At 46.5% G+C, this 20242-nt stretch overlaps 1 protein-coding gene across 6 annotated transcripts in view; it reads right to left on the reverse strand.

Moving 5' to 3' along the window:
- apip (APAF1 interacting protein) overlaps window positions 1-20242 on the reverse strand; it is a 74268-nt gene that overhangs the window by 14245 nt on the left and 39781 nt on the right. Inside the window, exon 1 of one of the 6 annotated variants that reach the window (XM_070899332.1) lies at window positions 7839-7994. The exons of the other annotated variants lie outside the window; for them this stretch is intronic. Within the exon in view, the coding sequence (XP_070755433.1) occupies window positions 7839-7903 (65 nt within the window). The 5' untranslated portion in view covers window positions 7904-7994. Of the gene's footprint in view, window positions 1-7838; window positions 7995-20242 lie in introns of those variants that run through there. 6 annotated transcript variants of the gene reach the window in all.

Consider the following 20242-nt stretch of genomic DNA (forward strand, 5'->3'; position numbering starts at 1 on the left):
TGAATGGACAGATAAAAGCTCAGGTTACATAGGCCTGTTTACACGTCTTACATAATCATTGCCCCGCTTACAGCCATGTAGTCAACCGGGGAAAGGCACAAAACCTGCGCAACAGTGTGTAACACAGAGACACTGTGTGTAAATCACATTCCATGTACAGTGTGTAACACAGAGACACTGAGGGTAAATCACATTCCATGTACAGTGTGCAACACAGAGACACTGTGTGTAAATCACATTCCATGTACAGTGTGCAACACAGAGACACTGTGTGTAAATCACATTCCATGTACAGTGTGTAACACAGAGACACTGGGTAAATCACGTTCCATGTACAGTGTGTAACACAGAGACACTGTGTGTAAATCACATTCCGTGTTCAGTGTGTAACACAGAGACACGGAGTAAATCACATTCCATGTACAGTGTGTAACACAGAGACACTGGGTAAATCACATTCCATGTACAGTGTGTAACACAGAGACACTGTGTGTAAATCACATTCCGTGTACAGTGTGTAACACAGAGACACGGAGTAAATCACATTCCATGTACAGTGTGTAACACAGAGACACTGGGTGTAAATCACGTTCTTTAAATCCTCTCTCCTCAGTACAGATTCACACGAGGCATGCAGTGAAGTCAAGGTCACTCTGGACCTGCACCTTTATTTCACAGCTCTGGAATGCTGCACTTGCCTGAGACCTGTCCTTATATACCTGTCTCTTGCAAGTGCACCCCTGGTGGTAAAGTATGCTGGTGGTTACAAGTCATATCTTATTACAGTCATGTATAGCATGTTGGGATACAGTTATATATAATAATGTAAGATACATGACATCACCCTCCCCCAAGGTCTTATTGTCTTTATAGGTTCAGTCTCTCAGGTGGTCTACGCTCTCGCGTGGAGCGTCTGAGTTGTGGTTCAGTTGTTCGCCTTGGTGTCTGTTTTTCTTTGGGTGTGGTTGCTGGTATCTCGCCTGGGCTGTCTGTTTCGATTGGTGTGATTGTTGTTGACTCGCCTGGGCTGTCTGTTGGGATTGCCCTTTCCTCAGGTTGTTCCCTCTGTCTGTCCACCAGGTGTGGTGCGAGTTCCACATTGTAGTCTGCTTCTGGTTCCGCAGTGTTGTGAGTAAATCTGCTTTTGACTTGGTCTACATGCCTCCGGCAGGTGTTGCCATTGTCCATTTGTAGCCTGTTTCCTTCCTTGCCCGTTACTGTCCCTGCAAGCCATTTGGGACCCCTGCCATAGTTTAGTACAAATACTTTGTCCCCTATCTCATTCCATCTCCCCCTCGAATTTCTGTCATGGTACTCAGTCAGCTTACGGCGCTTTGCCTCAACAATTTCGTGCATGTCTTGGAGGATTAATGAGAGCCTTGTTTTTAAAGTCCTTTTCATCAACAGTTGCGCGGGGGGAACCCCAGTCAATGAGTGCGGACGAGATCTGTATGCCAGCAGCAGTCGCAACAGGCGACCCTGCAGCATGGGACCTTGGATTTTAAGCATGCCTTGTTTAATGATTTGCACTGCTCTCTCCGCCTGGCCATTGGAGGCCGGCTTGAACGATGCCGTCTTGACGTGATTTATGCAGTGGTCAATTATAAAGTCTTGAAATTCTGCGCTGGTGAAGCACGGACCATTGTGACTGACCAATATGTCAGGGATTCCGTGCGTTGCAAACATGGTTGCGAGGCTCTCCACAGTGGTGGAGGTTGTGCTCGAGTTTAAAATGGTGCATTCTATCCACATTGAAAATGCATCTACAACTACGAGGAACATTTTGCCCATGAATGGGCCCGAATAGTCTATGTGCACCCGCGACCACAGTTTGGTAGGCCAGGGCCAGAGGCTCAGTGGAGCCTCCCTGGGGGCATTGCTGAGTTGGGCACAAATGGTGCACCTTTGGAGGCAGAGCTCCAAGTCCGCGTCAATACCAGGCCACCAGACGTGGGATCTGGCTATGGCCTTCATGAGAACCATCCCCGGGTGCTCGCGGTGGAGCTCCCGGACAAAGCCTCTCTGCCTCGCAGAGGCATGACTACTCGGCTGCCCCACATCAGTCAGTCTGCTTGAAGTGATCGCTCATGCATGCGCATGTGAAAGGATTTTAATTCCTCGGGGCAGGCATCGCGACCCTCTGCCCAGTCACCGGTTAGGACACATCTTTTTACTAAGGATAACGTGGGGTCGCTGGCCGTCCAGGCTCTGATTTGGCGAGCCATCATGGGCGAACCTGTGGACTCAAAGGCATTGATTGCCATGACTATCTCAGTCCTGTTCGTCAGGGGTAACCTTCCATGGTCGCCAGGGGTAGCCTGCTGAGTGCGTCAGCACAGTTGTCTGTGCCTGGTCTATGACTTATGGTATAGTCGTAGGACGCCAGCATGAGTGCCCACCGTTGAATTCGCACTGAGGCGTTGGCGTTTATTGCCTTGCTCTCGGATAGGAGGGACGTGAGGTTTCTAATGTGAGCTTGTGGTCGGTTTCTAATGTGAGCTTGGCCCCGAAAAGGTATCGGTGCATCTTTTTGACACCGTACACGCACGCGAGCACCTCCTTCTCTACCATTCCGTACCCACGCTCCGCCCGTGAAAGTGACCTGGAGGCATAAGCTATGAGTTGTAATTTGCCCGCACTATTGACATGTTGCAAAACGCACCCGACCCCATACGCTGATGCATCGTATGTGAGAACTAGCTTTTTACCTGGGTCAAAGAAAGTCAAAACACTGTTGGATCACAGAAGGTTGCATGCCTTATTGAAGGCGCGTTCCTGGGCTTCCCCCCAAAACTAATCGCACCCCTTCCTGAGTAGCACGTGGAGAGGCTCAAGCAGCGTGCTTAAGTTCTGCATAAAGTTCCCAAAGTAATTGAGTAGCCTGAAAAAGGCGCGCAGTTCTGAGACATTCCGGGGCCTGGGTGCCAGGCGAATTGCTTCTGTTTTGGACTCTGTTGGGCGGATTCCATCAGCGGCAATCCTTCTGCCCAAAAATTCAACCTCGGGTGCGAGAAACAGGCACTTGGATTTCTTGACTCGTAGGCCTACCCGATCCAACTGCTTTAGTACTTCCTCCAAATTACGAGATGGGAGTCGGTGTCCCTGCCCGTGATAAGTATGTCGTCTTGAAATACAATCATCCCCGGGATGGACTTGAGCAGACTCTCCATGTTGCGCTGGAATATGGCAGCTGCCGACCTGATGTCGAATGGGCATCGATTGTACATGAAAAGGCTTCGATGTGTGTTGATGGTGGTGAGTAGCTTTGATTCCTCGGTCAATTCTTGCGTCATATAAGCAGATGTGAGGTCTAATTTTGAGAAAAGTTTACCTCCAGTCAATGTGGCAAATAAGTCCTCTGCTCTGGCCAGCGGGTACTGGTCCTGTAGGGAGACACTGTGTATGGTAGATTTGTAGTCCTCACAGATTTGTACGGATCCATCAGGTTTCATGACTGGGACAATGGGACTTGCCCAGTCGCTAAATTCCACAGGTAATATAATGCCTTCCCGCAGAAGCCTGTCTAGTTCGTGTTCAATCTTTTCCCTCATCACATAGGGTACAGCTTGTGATGGACCAGTCTAGCATCCTGTGTGATGCAGATTTTGACTTTGGTCCCTTTGAAAGTGCCCACACCTGGCTGAAAGAGATGTTCAAATCGCTTTATAACTGTTGAGCAGGAGGTCCGTTCCTCTAATGACATGGCATGGACATCATCCCATTTCCAGTTTAGTTTTGCCAGCCAGCTTCTCCCCAGCAGTGCTGGGGGGTCTCCGGGGACAATCCACAGGGGAAGTCAGTTCACTGTCCCTTTGTGTGTGACAGAGAGCATGGCGCTGCCGAGGACTGGTACGATTTCTTTGGTATCGGTCCTTAGGTTGGTGTCGACCCTTGTGAGTTTTGGTCTGTCTCTTTTATGCGGCCACAGTTGTTCAAATTGTTGAGCCCCCATGAGAGATTGACTCGCTCCCGTATCCAGCTCCATGTTGACAGATATCCCGTTGAGTAGGAACCTCATCATTATAGGAGGCGTCCTGTTGTAGGAGCAGCGGCCATTGATCGTGTTGACCCGCTGTACACCGGTGTCCCGGGTACTGTCCCCACCATCTTCTGGTCCGCTTTCCGACCCATCCGATTCGTATACCAGCCGAGCTGCCGTTTGTTTGCACATGCGGGCCAAATGCCCTGTATATTCACAATTTCTGCAAACAGCCTGCTGAAATCGACATTCCCTTGACGAGTGCCCACCCCCACACCTTCAGCACAGACCTGTTCCATTGTTCAAAGAGGTCCCAAAGAATGAGCTGCGTCTGGCTGATGTCTCTTGAGCTTCTCTCAGTTTGTAGTTGATTGCTCGCTTGTGGGTTGATGAGGTGTGAACGGCCGTTCCTGTGGCCCTTGATGGCTTCTGCCTGCTGTTGAAAGCCTGTTCTCCCGGTTTTGTCTGTGTGTGGGGGTAGCAGCTTGTTTAGTGCTGTGAACTTCTTGTTCCAATATTTCGTTAGTTGTCGTACCTGCATTGTAAATCAACCTCGTTTCTTCTTACCAAGAATGTCTGTGCAACCAGTGCTGCTGCCTCTAAGGTCAGGTTCTTGGTCTCTATGAGCTTTCGGAATATGCCTGTGTGGCCTATTCCTTCAATGAAATGAAAAAGTCTCTCAACATTTCTCTCCTCAGTTCATCGGAGAACTCACATAAACTAGCCAACCTCCGAAGTTCCGCCACGAAGTCGGGTCTGCTCTGGCCCACACAGCGTCTGTAGTTGTAGCACCTGTGTCTGGCCATGTGTAGGCTGCTCGCTGACTTCAGGTGGTCTCTTACCAGTGTGCTCAATTCTTCAAATGGCTTGCTTGCTGGTTTCTCGGGTGCCAACAGATCCTTCATTAAGGCGTATGTTTTCGAGCCACAGTTGGTCAAGAGATGGGCTCTTCTCTTGTCTGCCTTATCGTCGCCTAACCAGTCTTTGGTTACAAAGCTTTGCTGGAGCCTTTCTATAAAGTCCTCCCAATTGTCTCCCGCATTGTACTTTTCATCTGATCCGTTGTTCGCCATTCTGTGGATTCTGTAATCCCATCCTCTTCGCCACTGTAAAGTCCTGTCCCCTCAGTACAGATTCACACGAGGAATGTAGTGAAGTCAAGGTCACTCAGGACCTGCACCTTTATTTCACAGCTCTGGAATGCTGCACTTGCCTGAGACCTGTCCTTATATACCTGTCTCTTGCAAGTGCACCCCTGGTGGTAAGGTATGCTGGTATTTACAGGTCATATCTTATTACAGTCATGTATAGCATGTTGGGATACAGTTATATATAATAATGTAAGATACATGACACGTTCCATGTACAGTGTGTAACACACAGACACTGTGGGTAAATTATGTTCCAGCATCAGGGTGTAACACAGAGACAGTGACAGAGAGAGGGGGAAAATAAAAGATACTTATGGCCTGAATCCCAAAAATTCAAATTGTGCTTTTATATGGTTTTACAGACTGTTCAACTCTTATTGCTTGGGCTAATCTTTACCCAAGTATAAAACAGTCCTCGGGCTATGAGGAACAGCAGATCTCAGAATCTTTTGGATCCAAATCACACTGGACCATGCCAGAGAAGCTTCTGCATTCTGACAGTGAGCCGTGATGAATACTGACTGGTTATCTGTTGGGAGAAAGGAGGTTTAATGACCACTTCTCCTTTAAATACAATCTGTGTAATTCACAGGGCAATTTTATTCTGTTAGTAAAACTGTCAGATAATCCGATGTCCTTTATTTGAAGCTCTGTACTCTGTCTTGCACGGCAGAACATGAAGCTGTGTGGAACAGAATGTTCTAAGCTGCCAATCTGATCTATTCAAATGTAAAGTTTGAAGTCAGGGTGTGAGTTAGGCAGACTGCACAGAAAGCTCATCTCGGTTCAATACCCTGTATGGTCCAAAGCATACTGAACAGCAGACTGGCAGATGCCAGCTCCGGGCATAATACTGCAATACTGCAGAGATGTGGCTGGGCTCTTAGTCCTCTATAACAGGAGTTCTCAACCTTTTTTGCTTCTGAGGCAGCCCCTACCTCCCCCTCTTGTTATAAAAATTCCACGGACCCCCTGTAACACAACACAACTACTTTTCAATTGTGGCTCCTACCACGTGGTAAAAACCAGCAGCAAGTTCGCGCCGTCGGATCCCACAACAGAAAATCAGATGGAGCACCAATCACGATGTGCACCTGAGCTCCAGGCTCTCACACACATATATAAAGGTCATCTTTCATGGCTGTCCGCAACCTGGGACTCAGACCCGGGCCACGAGCTTCTGGCGGCAGCGGACATTTCGAACAGCCACCTGTGCCATGCTTGGTTCTGTTAACGGTTGCCCCGGACAAGCAGTGGTCAGCCACAGGTAGAGCGAAAGGTGAAATCAGCCGAACACTCACTGGCACGCTTTGGTTAACTTTCAGCCCATTACCCACAAAATGTAGGTCAAACCCCACCGGCAAATTGCTCCAGTTACCTGATTTCGACACGGCGGGCGGGGAGAAAGTGCGCCGCGCGGCCTGAAGGGAAAAGAAGCCGCTGCCACAGCTGTCATTCACGGATCTGGGGGAGAAGGGGCAGGTCTTCCCTTCAGTCCTCCAACATTAGCGCTAGCGGCGGCAGCAACTTCGCATCGGAGCACTGAATATAGCGCATTCTTCGAGGTCTCATTCTTAGTAATACATGGGGACCACTGACACCGGCACTGATCTGTCTCGCTCTTTTTGTTGACCATGCACATAGAATGGGAGTTTTAAATATTTTATTCTTGAAAGGTGCTGACTTGGTATTCCCCTGAAATCTTTTTGCCCCCAGCTGCGAACCCCTGCTCTCGAAGATCTGTCTGGAGCAGCACAATGAGAATGGGCACACCTGTATTTCTGGTTAGACCTCAGCTGGAGTATTGTGTTCAATTTGAGACACCACACTTTAGGAAGAATGTTAAGGCCTTGGAGGATGCAGAGGAGATTTACCATCTAGATACCAGGGATTTTAATTTTGTAGAAAGTCGAGAAAATATCATGGCCCAGAAATCCCGGTCGGCTGCTTCCCGCAGGCGATTGGGTAAAAAACGTTTTAAAGATGCGCACTTACCTTATCCTGCTGCGCCCATGCGAGTTCCTGGTCCTGAGGTCTCCACTGACTGCGCGTCGCAGCGCGTGCACGTCGAGACATGCGCAGGGCTGGAGCTGCAGTCACATGGCACTGGGCAGCCAATCAGGTAAAGTATTTTTTCATTCATAATAATGGGAAATCCATAAGTTGCAGTGCGCTGAAAACTGGCTTTTGCAATTCCTTCCCGGGCCCGTAGATACTCAGTACGGACCCGGGAGGCCAGAATTCCAGCCCCATGATTAATAATAACAACTTTTATTTATATAGCGCCTTTAACGTAGTAAAATATCCTAAGTCGCTTCACAACAATTTTACAACACGTTAGATATTGATCATTCAGCGAAAAAGAAAAAGAGCGTGAGAAAGAAGTGTAACAAGAGGTTAAAGGCTCGGCTCTGATGCAGCAGCCAAAATGTGCACAGCGAAAAAAAATTTTAAAAAGAAATTCAAATTACATTGTAAATAATATGAGTATACAATAGTAAAATCAGTATAATAAAGATTAATTATAATTAAATAAAATTAAATAATATACCATAATTATAAATTAAGTTAAAATTAGAAAATCAACAATCGAATCAAATTAAATCAGTTATTAGCTTCCTTTAAGATTCATTCCCTGTCCAGTGATTCAATTAATATGGAAGAACTAATCACTGTCCCCCATCCTTGTGATGTCATAATTTTATTACTTTTTATTTCTTAATTTGTCCTCTTGATAAGACCTGTAATAGTTCCAGGCAAATGCTGCCTCCATTGTCAAGGTGACGATGATGTTTAAATCTCCCTCCAGCTGTTCCAGGCTCGAGCTGCCTCCATTGTCAGAGGGACGCTGATCTTTAAATCTCTCTCCAGCTGCTCAAGGCTCAAGCTGCCTCCGCAGTCAGGAAGATGCTGATGTTTAAATCTCCTTCCAACTGCTCCAGGCTTGAGCTGCCTCTGTTGTCAGGGAGACATTGATGTTTAAATCTCTCTCCAGCTGCTTAAGGCTCGAGCTGCCTCCGTTGTCATGGAGACGCTGATGTTTAAATCTCTCTCCAGCTGCTCAAGGCTCAAGCTGCCTCCGTTGTCAGGGTGACGCTGATGTTTAAATCTCACTTCAGCTGCTCGAAGCTCGCACTGCCTCCGTTGTCAGGGAGAAGCTCATGTTTGAATCTCCCTCCAGCTGCTCCAGGCTTGCGGGTTTGTCCTTCACAGAGCAGGGAAGGTTAAGAGAAGATTTGATGGAGGTGTTCAAAATTATGAGGGGTTTTGATAAAGTAAATAAGGAGAAACTGTTTACACTAGCAGGCGGATCGATAACCAGAGGACACAGATTTAAGGTAACGGGCCCAAGAACCAGAGGAGAGATGAGGAGAATTTTTTTTTGTAAACCGTAGGGAATTGCTATGATCTAGAATGCACTGCCTGAAAATGTGATGGAAGCAGATTCAATAATAACTTTCAGAGGAAATTGGATATATTCTTGGAAGTGGAAATAAAAACTGCAGGTCTGAGGGGAAAGAAGAGAGGAGTGGGATTAACTGGATAGCTCTTTCAAAAACAACATTGGCCAAATGGCCTCCTTATGTGCTGTATGATTCTATGATTATAAAATGAGCACAAAGGTAAAACGTAAACAATAAATATAAAGTGGGTGCATAAGATACAAGGACCTGATGGAAATAGCGGTTGTTAAAAATATGAAAAGAACTGTGCTGACACAGAATAATGTTAGCAAGATTATAACAAATAGCATATTAGAAGTAAAAACAGCATGGTAATGTAAATTACACCATGGTAAAAAGATATACTGCAGGAAAGAATTCCTCTGAGCCAAATCACCTGGTCTCAATTCCATCCTCTCCATTATCCTCCATAGTTGTGTAATTCTGCATGATTTTTCATGATTGGCTTTAGCAGCTTAAATTTGACCTTTTAGGAAATTTTTGCTGAAATTTGTGAAACCTTTAGATAAGAGAAATGAACTCTAACTTATTTTATGCGCTTGTACAATAGTTGCCTTTTGAGAGCTCCGTTCATTACATTTATATTAGTCAGGTATTCGTCACGCTATGCTTCTTAGACATTCTTCCGTACGCCTCGGTGAAGACGTTGACGATAGCGTGGTGTTCGGCCTCACGCTACACGGGTACATTGCCAATAGACTCGCAATTGAAATCATAGAGTCATAGAAATTTTCAGCACAGAAGGAGGCCATTCGGCTGATGCATTCAGGTGTAAGTGAATTTTTGATGGCGTGATTACTGCCAAACAACCTCACTGGCACTGAAAATTTAATTTTACAAGTGTGGAGTCCCATTCCTTCAGAATTTAGTTCGTATTTTTACTTTTTCTGTCTGTCTCTTGTATCTCTCTCTTAATCCCATCATTTGTTCCCTCTCTTTATTTCACTTTCTGCACGTGATTCAAATCTAATTTATACTTCCTGGTTTATACTTTCTTATTTAGACCCTGTGTCTCAGTGAGGATTCTTCAATCTGACTGGTTGAAGAGCCTGGCTTTTGCTTTCCCTACTCACAGATCCTCTGCAGAGGGCATCGCGCTGGATCAGACACCCGATAACAGCAAGTCCACGCTCAAAATCCCGCAAAAATTCTGTGGGCAGCTGTCATCATAGTGAGAACGTCGTCCTCAACCGTCTTCTCCCTGTGGCTGAGGAGCTCCTCCTGGAGTCACAGTGTGGATTTCGTCCCCTACGGGGCACAACGGACATGATTTTTGCAGCGCGACAGCTTCAGGAAAAATGCAGGGAAAAGCACTAGCCCTTATACATGGCCTTCTTCGACCTTACAAAGGCCTTTGACACTGTCAACTACGAGGGTCTATGGAGTGTCCTCCTCTGTTTCAGATGCCCCCAAAAGTTCATCATCATCCTCCGCCTGCTCCACAATGACATGCAGGCAGTGATCCTTACCAACGGATCCATTACAGACGCAATCCACGTCCTAACCGGGGTCAAACAGGGCTGCGTCATCGACCTAACCCTCTTCTCAATCTTCCTCGCTGCCATGCTCCACCTCACAGTCAGCAAGTTCCCCGCTGGAGTGGAACTAAATTACAGAACCAATGGGAACCTGTTCAACCTTCGTCGTCTCCAGGCCAGGTCCAAGACCACCCCAATCTCTGTCGTTGAGCTACAGTACGCGGACGACGCCTGTGTCTGTACAGATACAGAGGCTGAATTCCAGGATATAGTCGATGTATTTACTGAGGCGTACGAAAGCATGGGACTTACGCTAAACATCCCTAAGACAAAGGTCCTCCGCCAGCCTGTCCTCGCCGCACAGCACTGCCTCCCAGTCATCAAGATGCACGGCCCAGCCCTGGACAATGTGGACCATTTCCCATACCTCGGGAGCCTCTTGTCAACAAGAGCAGACATTGATGACGAGATTCAACACCACCTCCAGTGCGCCAGTGCAGCCTTCGGCCGCCTGAGGAAAAGAGTGTTTGAAGACCAAGCCCTCAAATCTGCCACCAAGCTCATGGTCTACAGGGTTGTAGTAATACCCACACTCCTGTATGGCTCAGACATGGACCATGTACAGTAGACACCTCAAGTTGCTGGAGATATATCACCAACGATGTCTCTGCAAGATCCTACAAATTCCCTGGGAGGACAGACGCACCAACATTAGCGTCTTCGACCAGGCCAACATCCCCAGCATTGAAGCACTGACCACTCTTGATCAACTGCGCTGGGCAGGCCACATTGTTTGTATGCCAGACACGAGACTCCCAAAGCAAATGCTCTACTCAGAACTCCTTCACGGCAAACGAGCCAAAAGTGGGCAGAGGAAACGTTACAAGGACACCCTCAAAGCCTCCCTGATAAAGTGCAACATCCCCAGCGACACCTGGGAGTCCCTGGCCAAAGACCGGCCTAAGTGGAGGAAGTGCATCCGGGAGGGCGCTGAGCACCTCGAGTCTCGTCGCCGAGAGCATGCAGAAACCAAGCGCAGGCAGCGGAAAGAGCATGCGGCAAACCAGCCCCACCCACCCTTTCCTTCAACCACTATCTGTCCCACCTGTGACAAGGACTGTGGTTCTCGTATTGGACTGTTCAGCCACCTAAGGACTCATTTTAAGAGTGGAAGCAAGTCTTCCTCGATTCCGAGGGACTGCCTATGAAGATGAGTGAACACTGTTCCTTCACCGTTAACTGCAAAATCAGGGCTATTATGTTTACAGGCAGCAACATCGACTGGTGGAGGGCCTTTCAAATCCTGTGACCACTCAAATGTTTTTAAGATATATGTGTAGATTATTAGTCCTAGTTGAATCATATGACTCCCTTTTAAGTTCAGTTCAATCTCTCAAGTTACCACTGAACTATACTTTGATGCACTCCTCCTTTTTACCTTATAGAAATATATTTATTTTCTACTCTAATCACCTCATAGTTGAAGATTCCCAATCACTGATCCATTACCCTCTTTGTTAACTTTTCTGCACAGTTAATTGGGGGCAGATGACTCCTTATCTCACAGAACTTTTAACTTTTTCCAGTCTAACACCCTTATTTTTGACTCTTTGTTATCGCATTCTATTCTTAGATTCAACCCAATTATGTTGTGGTTCTCCTACTCTCAACACTTATTTACCCCACTTAATTTCTAAGAATGAAATCAAGCAATGCATCTTTTCTTGTTGTACTGGAAACATATCGGTCTAAGAAGCAGTGGTGAGCATGCTGACCACATGCATTATCCCAGGCGACCCTGGGATAGTTACAAGTCACCCAGTGTTCCTGCACGACTCTCTGAACTGTCTGCAGCTCTGCCTCTCTATATCATTTCCACACTTTGGTGGCATGCAGTGCACATTAAAAATTGTGCAATTTCCCTTTCTATTCCTTAACTCCATTCATACAGATTCTGATTTAACACAACCCTTAGAACTGTACAGACTGTACAGCCTATTAACTCACTTCCGGCCCTCCTTAACTGGAACAGAACAGGAAAGGACTTGCATTTCTATAGCACCTTTCATGATCTCGGGACATCCCAAAGAGCTTTACAGCCAATGAAGTGTAGTCACTGCTGTAATGTAGGAAACGCAGCAGTCAATTTGCACACAGCAAAGCCCCACATACAGCAATATGATAATGACCAGATAATCTGTTTTGTTGATGCTGGTTGAGAGATAAATATTGGCCAGGACACTGGGGAGAACTACAATGCTCTTCTTCGAAATAAAGCCATGGGATATTTTACGTCCAGCTGAGAGGACAGACAGGAGCCTCGGATTAACGTCTCATCCAAAAGACAGCCCCTCGCACAGTGCAGCACTACCTCAGTAATGTACTCGAGTGTCAGCCTGGATCATGTGCTCAAATCTCTGGAGTGGAGCTGGATACATGACCATCTGACTCAGAGGCAAGCGTGCTACCCTGAGCCATGGCCAACACATTTTTATATACGTATTATATATAAATATATAGAAAAAGCTCTGGTATATACCATGAGTCACCTGGTGTAACCAAACGTGTACAAGACAAGATCTAGGTTGTCTAAGTGGTAAAGTATATAATCACTTATTAGTGTTTTGTCGTGTCTGAAGCTACAGAGAAACGAGCTACTGATGCAAACATTATACCTAGCCCCTCTACCTGACCCTGTCACACAGACCTGTTTTGTTGGTCTTTAACAGGAGCAGTTTATATTTTTAAATTACAAAAATTCAAATTGTCAATTGTATTGACATTCAAAGAAACAAAGCCTCCCTGAATACTGTGCAATATCACGGGTAAAATTTGCATCTTAAGTAGAAGCTCGTTAAGCTTCTTAATAATGGTTTCAAGGTACAGCACCAGCGATCACGTAGTTATTTATGGGAGATGAACTTAGATGCAACCCTGTGATGTGATAATGCTTTACAAATCCTTTTAATCCTTACTGCACTGAACTTACAGGAATTCTAAGCAGTCACACAGCAGACATTTAAAATCCTGAGCTTTAAGAGAATTAACAAATACACAATGCAAATGCACAGGTACAAGTGCAATTCAAAGCAGTCACATCGTACCCATGACATATTGGGCCCAAGTTTCCACATGATTTGCTCCTGATTTTTAGGAGCAACTGATGGAGAACAGACTATCTTAGAAATCGCAATTCTCCACATTTTTTTTTCTGCAGTTCTAGTCAGGTAGAACAGTTCTACTTTGGAACAGAATTTTTTCTTCAAAAGGGGGCGTGTCCGGCCACTGACGCCTGATTTCAAAGTTTCCACAGTGAAAAAGTACTCCAAACTAACTTAGAATGGAGCAAGTGAAGATTTTTGTAGAACTGAAAAAACCTGTTCTACACATTAAAAAATCAGGCGCAGGTTACAAATTAGGCGTCCAGCACGAGGTGGGGGGGGGGGGGGGGGGGGGAGGGGGGGAAGGGAAGTCATTAAATTCTACAATAAATCCTTATTGAAACTTCTACAAATAAATCCAACCTGAATAAAAATTTATAAGCAAAGAAAAGATTAAATAAACCATCTTCCTACCTGTGTGAAAGTGCTTCAGCCAGCCTCACAAGTTCGTTTGTTCATTCCCGACGGCAGGGGGGGGGGGGGGGAGAGGAGGAAGCCGTTCCCGACGGTGGGCGGGCGGGAGGGAGGGAGTACGGGACCGACCGACCGACCGCCCGCCCGACCGCAGCGGGGGGGGGGGGGAGGAAGCCGTTCGAGACGGCGGGCGGGCGGGAGGGAGGGAGTGCGGCCCGACCGAACGCAGCTGGGGGTGAGGAAGCCGTTGCAGACGGCGGGAGGGAGTGCGGGCCCGACCGCCCGCCCGCCTGCAGCTGGGGGGGGAGGAAGACGTTCCAGATGGCGGACGGGAGTGCGGGCCCGATCGAAGCGGGGCGGGGGGGGGAAGACGAGAGGAAGCCGTTCCAGACGGCTGGCGGGAAGGAGACAGTGAGGAGGCAGCAGGAAGCCTCAGTGCTGATGTGCTGATGGCAATGTGCTTTTATTTAAAAATTTTCAAAAATTAAACAGCTACAAAGAACTACAAAAATAGCCGAGTGCCAATGTTTCCTTCACACTGCGTGTGCGCGAACGCTACAACGCGCACGCGCAGGGTTGCCGGCAGGAAAAAAACTAATTTAAATAGTACCCGCCCCCTCCCACTTACAAAATCGGCGCGAGTGTAGGCTCCGCCCCCCTGGGCGCCGCGCCAAACAGACAAGGAGCTGCAGGGCGCTCCAGAATCGCGAGTTTTTTTCCGGCGCCGTTTTAGGCGCGAGAAACGGGCGCCCAGCTCGGAGGGGCGCCCGTTTTTTATCGTGTGAAAACTTGGGCCCATTGGGTCCAAGTTTGCCCAGGAGTTGTTCAGTTTTTTTTTGGAGCAACTAGATCTTTTTGGAGTATAGTATCTTAAAAATCGCAATTCTGCCCATTTAATTTGCTCCAGTGTAAGTGAGTTAGTTAGGTTTTTTTTAAGTTTAGTTTTTTTTTCAAAAGGGGGCGTTACCAGCCACTTATGCCTATTTTGGCCACTTAAGCAAGTTTAGACAGCTAAAAGTTACTCCAAACTAACTTAGACCAGCGTATGTGGCCACTTATGTCTGCACAGAAAAACCTTGCGGTGAGTTAAGAAATCAGCACAGGTAGCCAGAGATGGGGGGGAAGGGAAGTGAGAGGACCTTGCAAAGCATGAAACACCTTCACAACAACATTAAAGAAGCATAAGTACATTTAAAGCACCAAGCACTAAACAAAGCAATACATTGAAAGCACCAAGCAATAAACAAGGCACAAAAATAAGCATTCAGTAACAAATAAAAAATACAAGGAAGCTGAGAGGACCTGCACCTAGCACCAAGACTTACAAAGCACTAAACAACTAGATTAAAAATGGATTGGTAAACTAGAAAATACATTACAGCAAGTCCTGTAAATAAGAGTTTCAAACAAACTATTTTACAGAATTTATTTTGAAAGCAGATGAAGAGTAAACCTAAATGTAAATCAAACAAGAATTTAGGACCACATAATCAATCAATCAATAAATAAACAAATAACAAATAGAAGTCCTACCTTCAAGCAAAGCTTCACTGCAGAAAAACACTCACAGCTGGCCAGCGATGAGAGAGCCCATTCGGCCAGGGCTAGGGGCGGTAAGACGCACACCGAGAGGCTAGGCTCAACGCGGCATCGGTAAGGGGGAGGGGGGGGGGGGGGGGGAGGCTGAACATGGTATAGGGGAAATGATGACAAAGGCCCAGCTCAGGTGGGCTGGTCACCTGGTCCCAATGCCTGGTACGAGACAACCCAAGAAGGTCGGTAACTGCTCTCATTGTGGACAGTTCAAAAGATGTGTGGTTTGCCGAAAGACTGATCTTGAAAATGTGGCATCTCAGCTGGCACATGGGAGTATGCTGCTTATGACCAGAACATTGATAAAAGATGATTCACAAAGGCACAACAAAACTTTAAGCAAGTTGTATCCAGCTAGCTGAAGAAAAGAGAAATCAAATCAGAAGAGTAAGATTAGCCGTCGGGGAGGGGGGACGGGAGAGGCTGAACGCGGCAGGGAAAGCCGGTGAGGGAGCCCATTCGGCCAGGGCTAGGGGCGGCGTGCTTTGGGCCCCTCCCACACAGCCTGCAGAGATTTTGGGGGCAGGAGCTACTGCACATGCGCGCGTGCACTCTAGCGCGCATGTTTTCAGTGCCGGGACCTGGCTCCGCCCCCCACTCCTTGTGGTGCGCCACGCCGAGGCCTGCGACGTTCCAAGGAGCGGGGAGAATATTTAGGTAAGTTTTCGGCGCCGTTTTTAGAGTAGAAAATCGGCGCATCTCATGGAGGTGTGCCGTTTTAAGCTGGGGGGGGGTGCAAACTTGGGCCCATTGAGAATAAAGGGACATGGGATAAAAAGTAAAAGTGTATTGACTCAAACTGCCACATATTGCTGTCCGTAATAAGAGGAGATATCAATACATTTATAGGCTTCTGTTCATTCTCCTTAGTTTCTGCATTTGAGCTTTTAAACTTCTTACCAGAGCAACCTGGGAGCAGACATTTGTGCAGAACTTGCACTGCAATGACACCCTGAAGAACCCTTGTCTTCTGAATGGCTTCCATGATCTTACATGAGTGGAGCTAAAACAGGGATGGGTTGGGGTGGGCATTATATTTATGTCCCAAGGGGGTCTCCCAATAGCTGCTACAAACATAAAGTTAAATTATATGTAAATTAAATTTGCTGGGCTATGGGGAAACAGCAGGGGAGTAGGACTCTTTGAAAGATGCCAGCACAGGCATGATGGACTGAATGGCCTCCCTCTGTGCTGTATGATCCTATAATGTAACATGCCTATACAATACTCATAATTTTGTTAGCTGTGGTTTGTTTGGCTGGGTACCTCACTGTTTATCAATGATCCATTTTATCATGTGACCAAGATATTCATTTGTGAGCATTCATTTAATCCATTGTCCTGATGGCATCCATTTTGCCATATGTGCTGCTGCACCTTCTGCTACTGTTCAGCCTTAGACAACAATAACATCTTTCAATTCCAGTAATTCCGTGGTCATATAGCTTAGTGTCAGAGTAATTCTCCATTAACATAGACATGAATGGGATATGGGAGGATAGAGTAATCTTGGTCCCAAGTTTCCACATGATTTGCTCCTGATTTTTAGGAGCAACTGGTGTAGAACGGAGTATCTTAGAAATCGGAATTCTCCACATTTAGTTTTCTGCAGTTCTAGTCAGGTAGAACAGTTTCACTTTGGAACAGAATTTTTTTTCAAAAGGGGGCGTGTCCGGCCACTGACGCCTGATTTCAAAGTTTCCACAGCGAAAACGTACTCCAAACTAATTAGAATGGAGTAAGTGAAGATTTTTGTACGCTTGAAAAAACTTTGTCTACACTTTAAAAAATCAGGCGCAGGTTACAAATCAGGCGTAGGGAATGGTGGGGGCGGGGGGGTGTTTAAAGGGAAGTTTACAAACATTAAACACTTCAGTTTTACAAATAAAGAGCCATCATCAATAATAAATGATAAATACATCAATAAATCAACCAATAAATCAAGCAAAAAAAATTAATAAGAAATAATTTTTTTTTTAAATCAATAAATAAAACATTTTCTACTTACTGACTGCAGCACCGGGAGCTTGCGGAGGTGGGGGGAAGGAGAAGGGGGAGGGAGGCTGAACGGGCCGGGCCCGAGACTTCGGGCAGGGCCCGTCCCCAGCACCAGATTTACAGGTAGGTAGCGTTGGGTCGAGTCGGGGGGGTGGTGGGAGGGAGGTCGGTTCGGTTCGGTTCGGGTCGGGGGGAGGGAGGTCAGGTCGGGGGGAGGGAGGTCAGGTCGGATCCAGTCCGGAGGCGGGGCGGGGGGGAGCAGGAGTCGGGTCCGTTCCGGGGGCGGGGGGGGAGGGGAGCGGGTGTTGGGTCCGGTCTGGGGGTGGGGGGGAGCGGGAGTCGAGTCGGGTCGGGAGGAAGCAGGAGCTGGCCGTGGGAGGAGTCTTATTCACGCAGCCCCAGTGAGGCCATTTGGCCAGGACTAGGGGCTGCGTGCTTCGGGCCCCTCCCACACAGTTTCTGGCGCCTGGAGCTACTGCACTTGCGTGCCCACTGTAGCGCGCATATGCAGAGGTCCCGGCACTGTTTTCAGCGCAGGGTCCTGGCTCCGCCCCCCCACAGCTCGTGCTGCGCTGCGCCGAGGGCCAGAGGACCTGCAGGGAGGTGGAGAACACGGAGGTTTTTTTTAGTCGCTGTTTTCGGCGTGAAAAACAGGCGCCCAGCTCTGAGGGGCGCCTTTTTCGCCGCGTGTGGAAACTTGGGGCCATAGACCCTACCTCTATTTGTGACTGGGAAGTAGGGTTCCTGAATATCAGAGTAATAATTGCTTGCTCTGGTTCAATCAGAACTGCTCTCAGGCACAGACCCAATCATTCGGAATTAGGAGCTCTTGACCCACACAGTATAATTTTGACTGAAAATAAGTGTCTTGAGATTCCTCTTTTGAATTAGTTTACAGCTAAGATTGACAAGTAAAGATCTCAAGAGACAGAAAACAGAGGAAAACATGAAAAGAAGGAAAATAAGTTCAAACGAAAGAGAAAAGAGCCTGAGGAAAGTGGGAAAGAACTCGCCAGGAGTTAATCCACAAGGAGTGCCACTCCCTGCAATTGGTATTCGGGCCAGAGACTATAGAGACATCAGGGCTCTATGTCTTCTGTACAGACTGGTCCTGAATACATAAACATACACTTTGATCTGTTTTCACTTCCATTCATTCCAGTCTCAGGCCTGATACAATACCGAGTTCCTCCTCCATGACATAATATGCCAATTACCCATTCTTGTAATTACGTAATATTTGCAATTATGCAGCACTTAAACACATTGAAATATTTCACACAATGAATTACTTTTGACGTGCAGTGCCTCTTCCAGCCGACCCAGAACCCCTGCCCCATTACGCAATGTATCTATTGGCTATTTTCTCAGGATCACTAGAAAATCACAACTGCATTATAATGGAATCTGCAACAAAAAAAAATCATCTTTTTCCAGTCCTTGGTTTGCCCTCATCACTTCTGGTGCCAATCTGATCCTGCTACAGCTATCAGGGTGGAGGGACTGGGGGTCAAAATCTGCCACTTAATGGGGAAGGGATTACTAGATCTTGCAATAAGATAATAATTACAATGTTCGTGAGGGTTAAATCCAGGAAGAATGACCTTGTGAATTGGAAGAGGAGGTTGAAGAGATCAGCATGAACTGGGGGAGAGGGGAAAAGAGTGCCTCCATGAAACTTAAAGTGAAGGGAGATTATCAAACAATATCTCTGATTTAGCAAGAGAGATTATTAATACACATCCACAACAACCCACACTTTCTTTGCATGAAATGAGGGAACACACCCACAATTTCTGTACAAGCGACTAAAATGTCCCAATGACAGAGTCCTTTCCCAGTCTCTGGAGTGCTTCTCCTTCATTACCCAATGCTAGTCCACTTCATTCTGTTCAACACATTCTAAGAGGTTTGACCAAGAAAAGTGAAAGGGTTATCTGAGACACAAATAAAGCCACCTTTAGTTTGGAAAGCATCACTGTCATACTCGGTCAAACTGATGAGATTCTTCATTGTCCCTATATCCAATAATGAGACTAATGATGGACAATAAATGCTGTCTTGCCAATGTCATCCACATCCCGAGAACAAATTTTAATACGGCACTGATAACAAAGGTTGTAATCAGGTGACCTATAAGTTATTGTTAAAATAAAGTTATATTTACACCCAAGAATAAGTTACAGGCTGAAATCTAATCGAGAGGTTCAGATGGTTTGTATATTGGCCCTGAAATTCCCGTTGAAGGCTTCTTTCGAATGAACGCCTCCGACTGGAAATTACCTGGTGGGCCCAGAGGTGCCTCGGCTTCCGGTGGGGAGGCCTTCTCTTCCCACGTTGCAAAGCGCGCTCCCGTCCTCGAGATTAGGATGTAGAAGGTGCAGTCACATGTGACCGCACAACCAATCAGGTAAAGCATTTCATAGCATTCTCATTAATAGCAACGGGAACTCCGTATCTACGAATTCCCATTGCTATTAATGGGGAAAAAAAACAAACACACTAAACACCATAATAAAAAATTAAAAAAACACCTTACATAATTAAAATTAATTGAAATTGAAGTTAATAAATGTCTTAGAAAAAATATATATTTTTCCGATTTTTTTTTTAACATTTTGTAATTAGGTTTAAAAATAAATTTACCTTAGTGGGCAGGGTTTTTAACAGAAAAATGTGTTTTTAAATTTTATTTTTATATGTTTTTATTATGTTTTAAAACTCTTATGTTGGGAAAAGTAGGCTATGCTCCTGCTTTTACCAGATGCAAGAGTTTTCAGGCCATTCGCTGGGCAAGAGATGGGTAAATACCGCAATCTTGCCCATGCGAATGTCCTGACTGTAGGGATACGGACGATCTGTCAAGCTCCGGCCTGACAGATCGGAAAAGTTGGCTTTCGGCGCATGCGCATTGCACGCTGAAAGCCGGCTTTTGCGATGCTTTCCCGGGTCAGTACACACTCCGTACAGACGCGAGGCCGGGATTTCTGCCCCATAGAATAAT

The sequence above is a fragment of the Pristiophorus japonicus genome, chromosome 14 (assembly GCF_044704955.1).
Source record: "Pristiophorus japonicus isolate sPriJap1 chromosome 14, sPriJap1.hap1, whole genome shotgun sequence".
Lineage (NCBI taxonomy): Eukaryota > Metazoa > Chordata > Chondrichthyes > Pristiophoridae > Pristiophorus > Pristiophorus japonicus.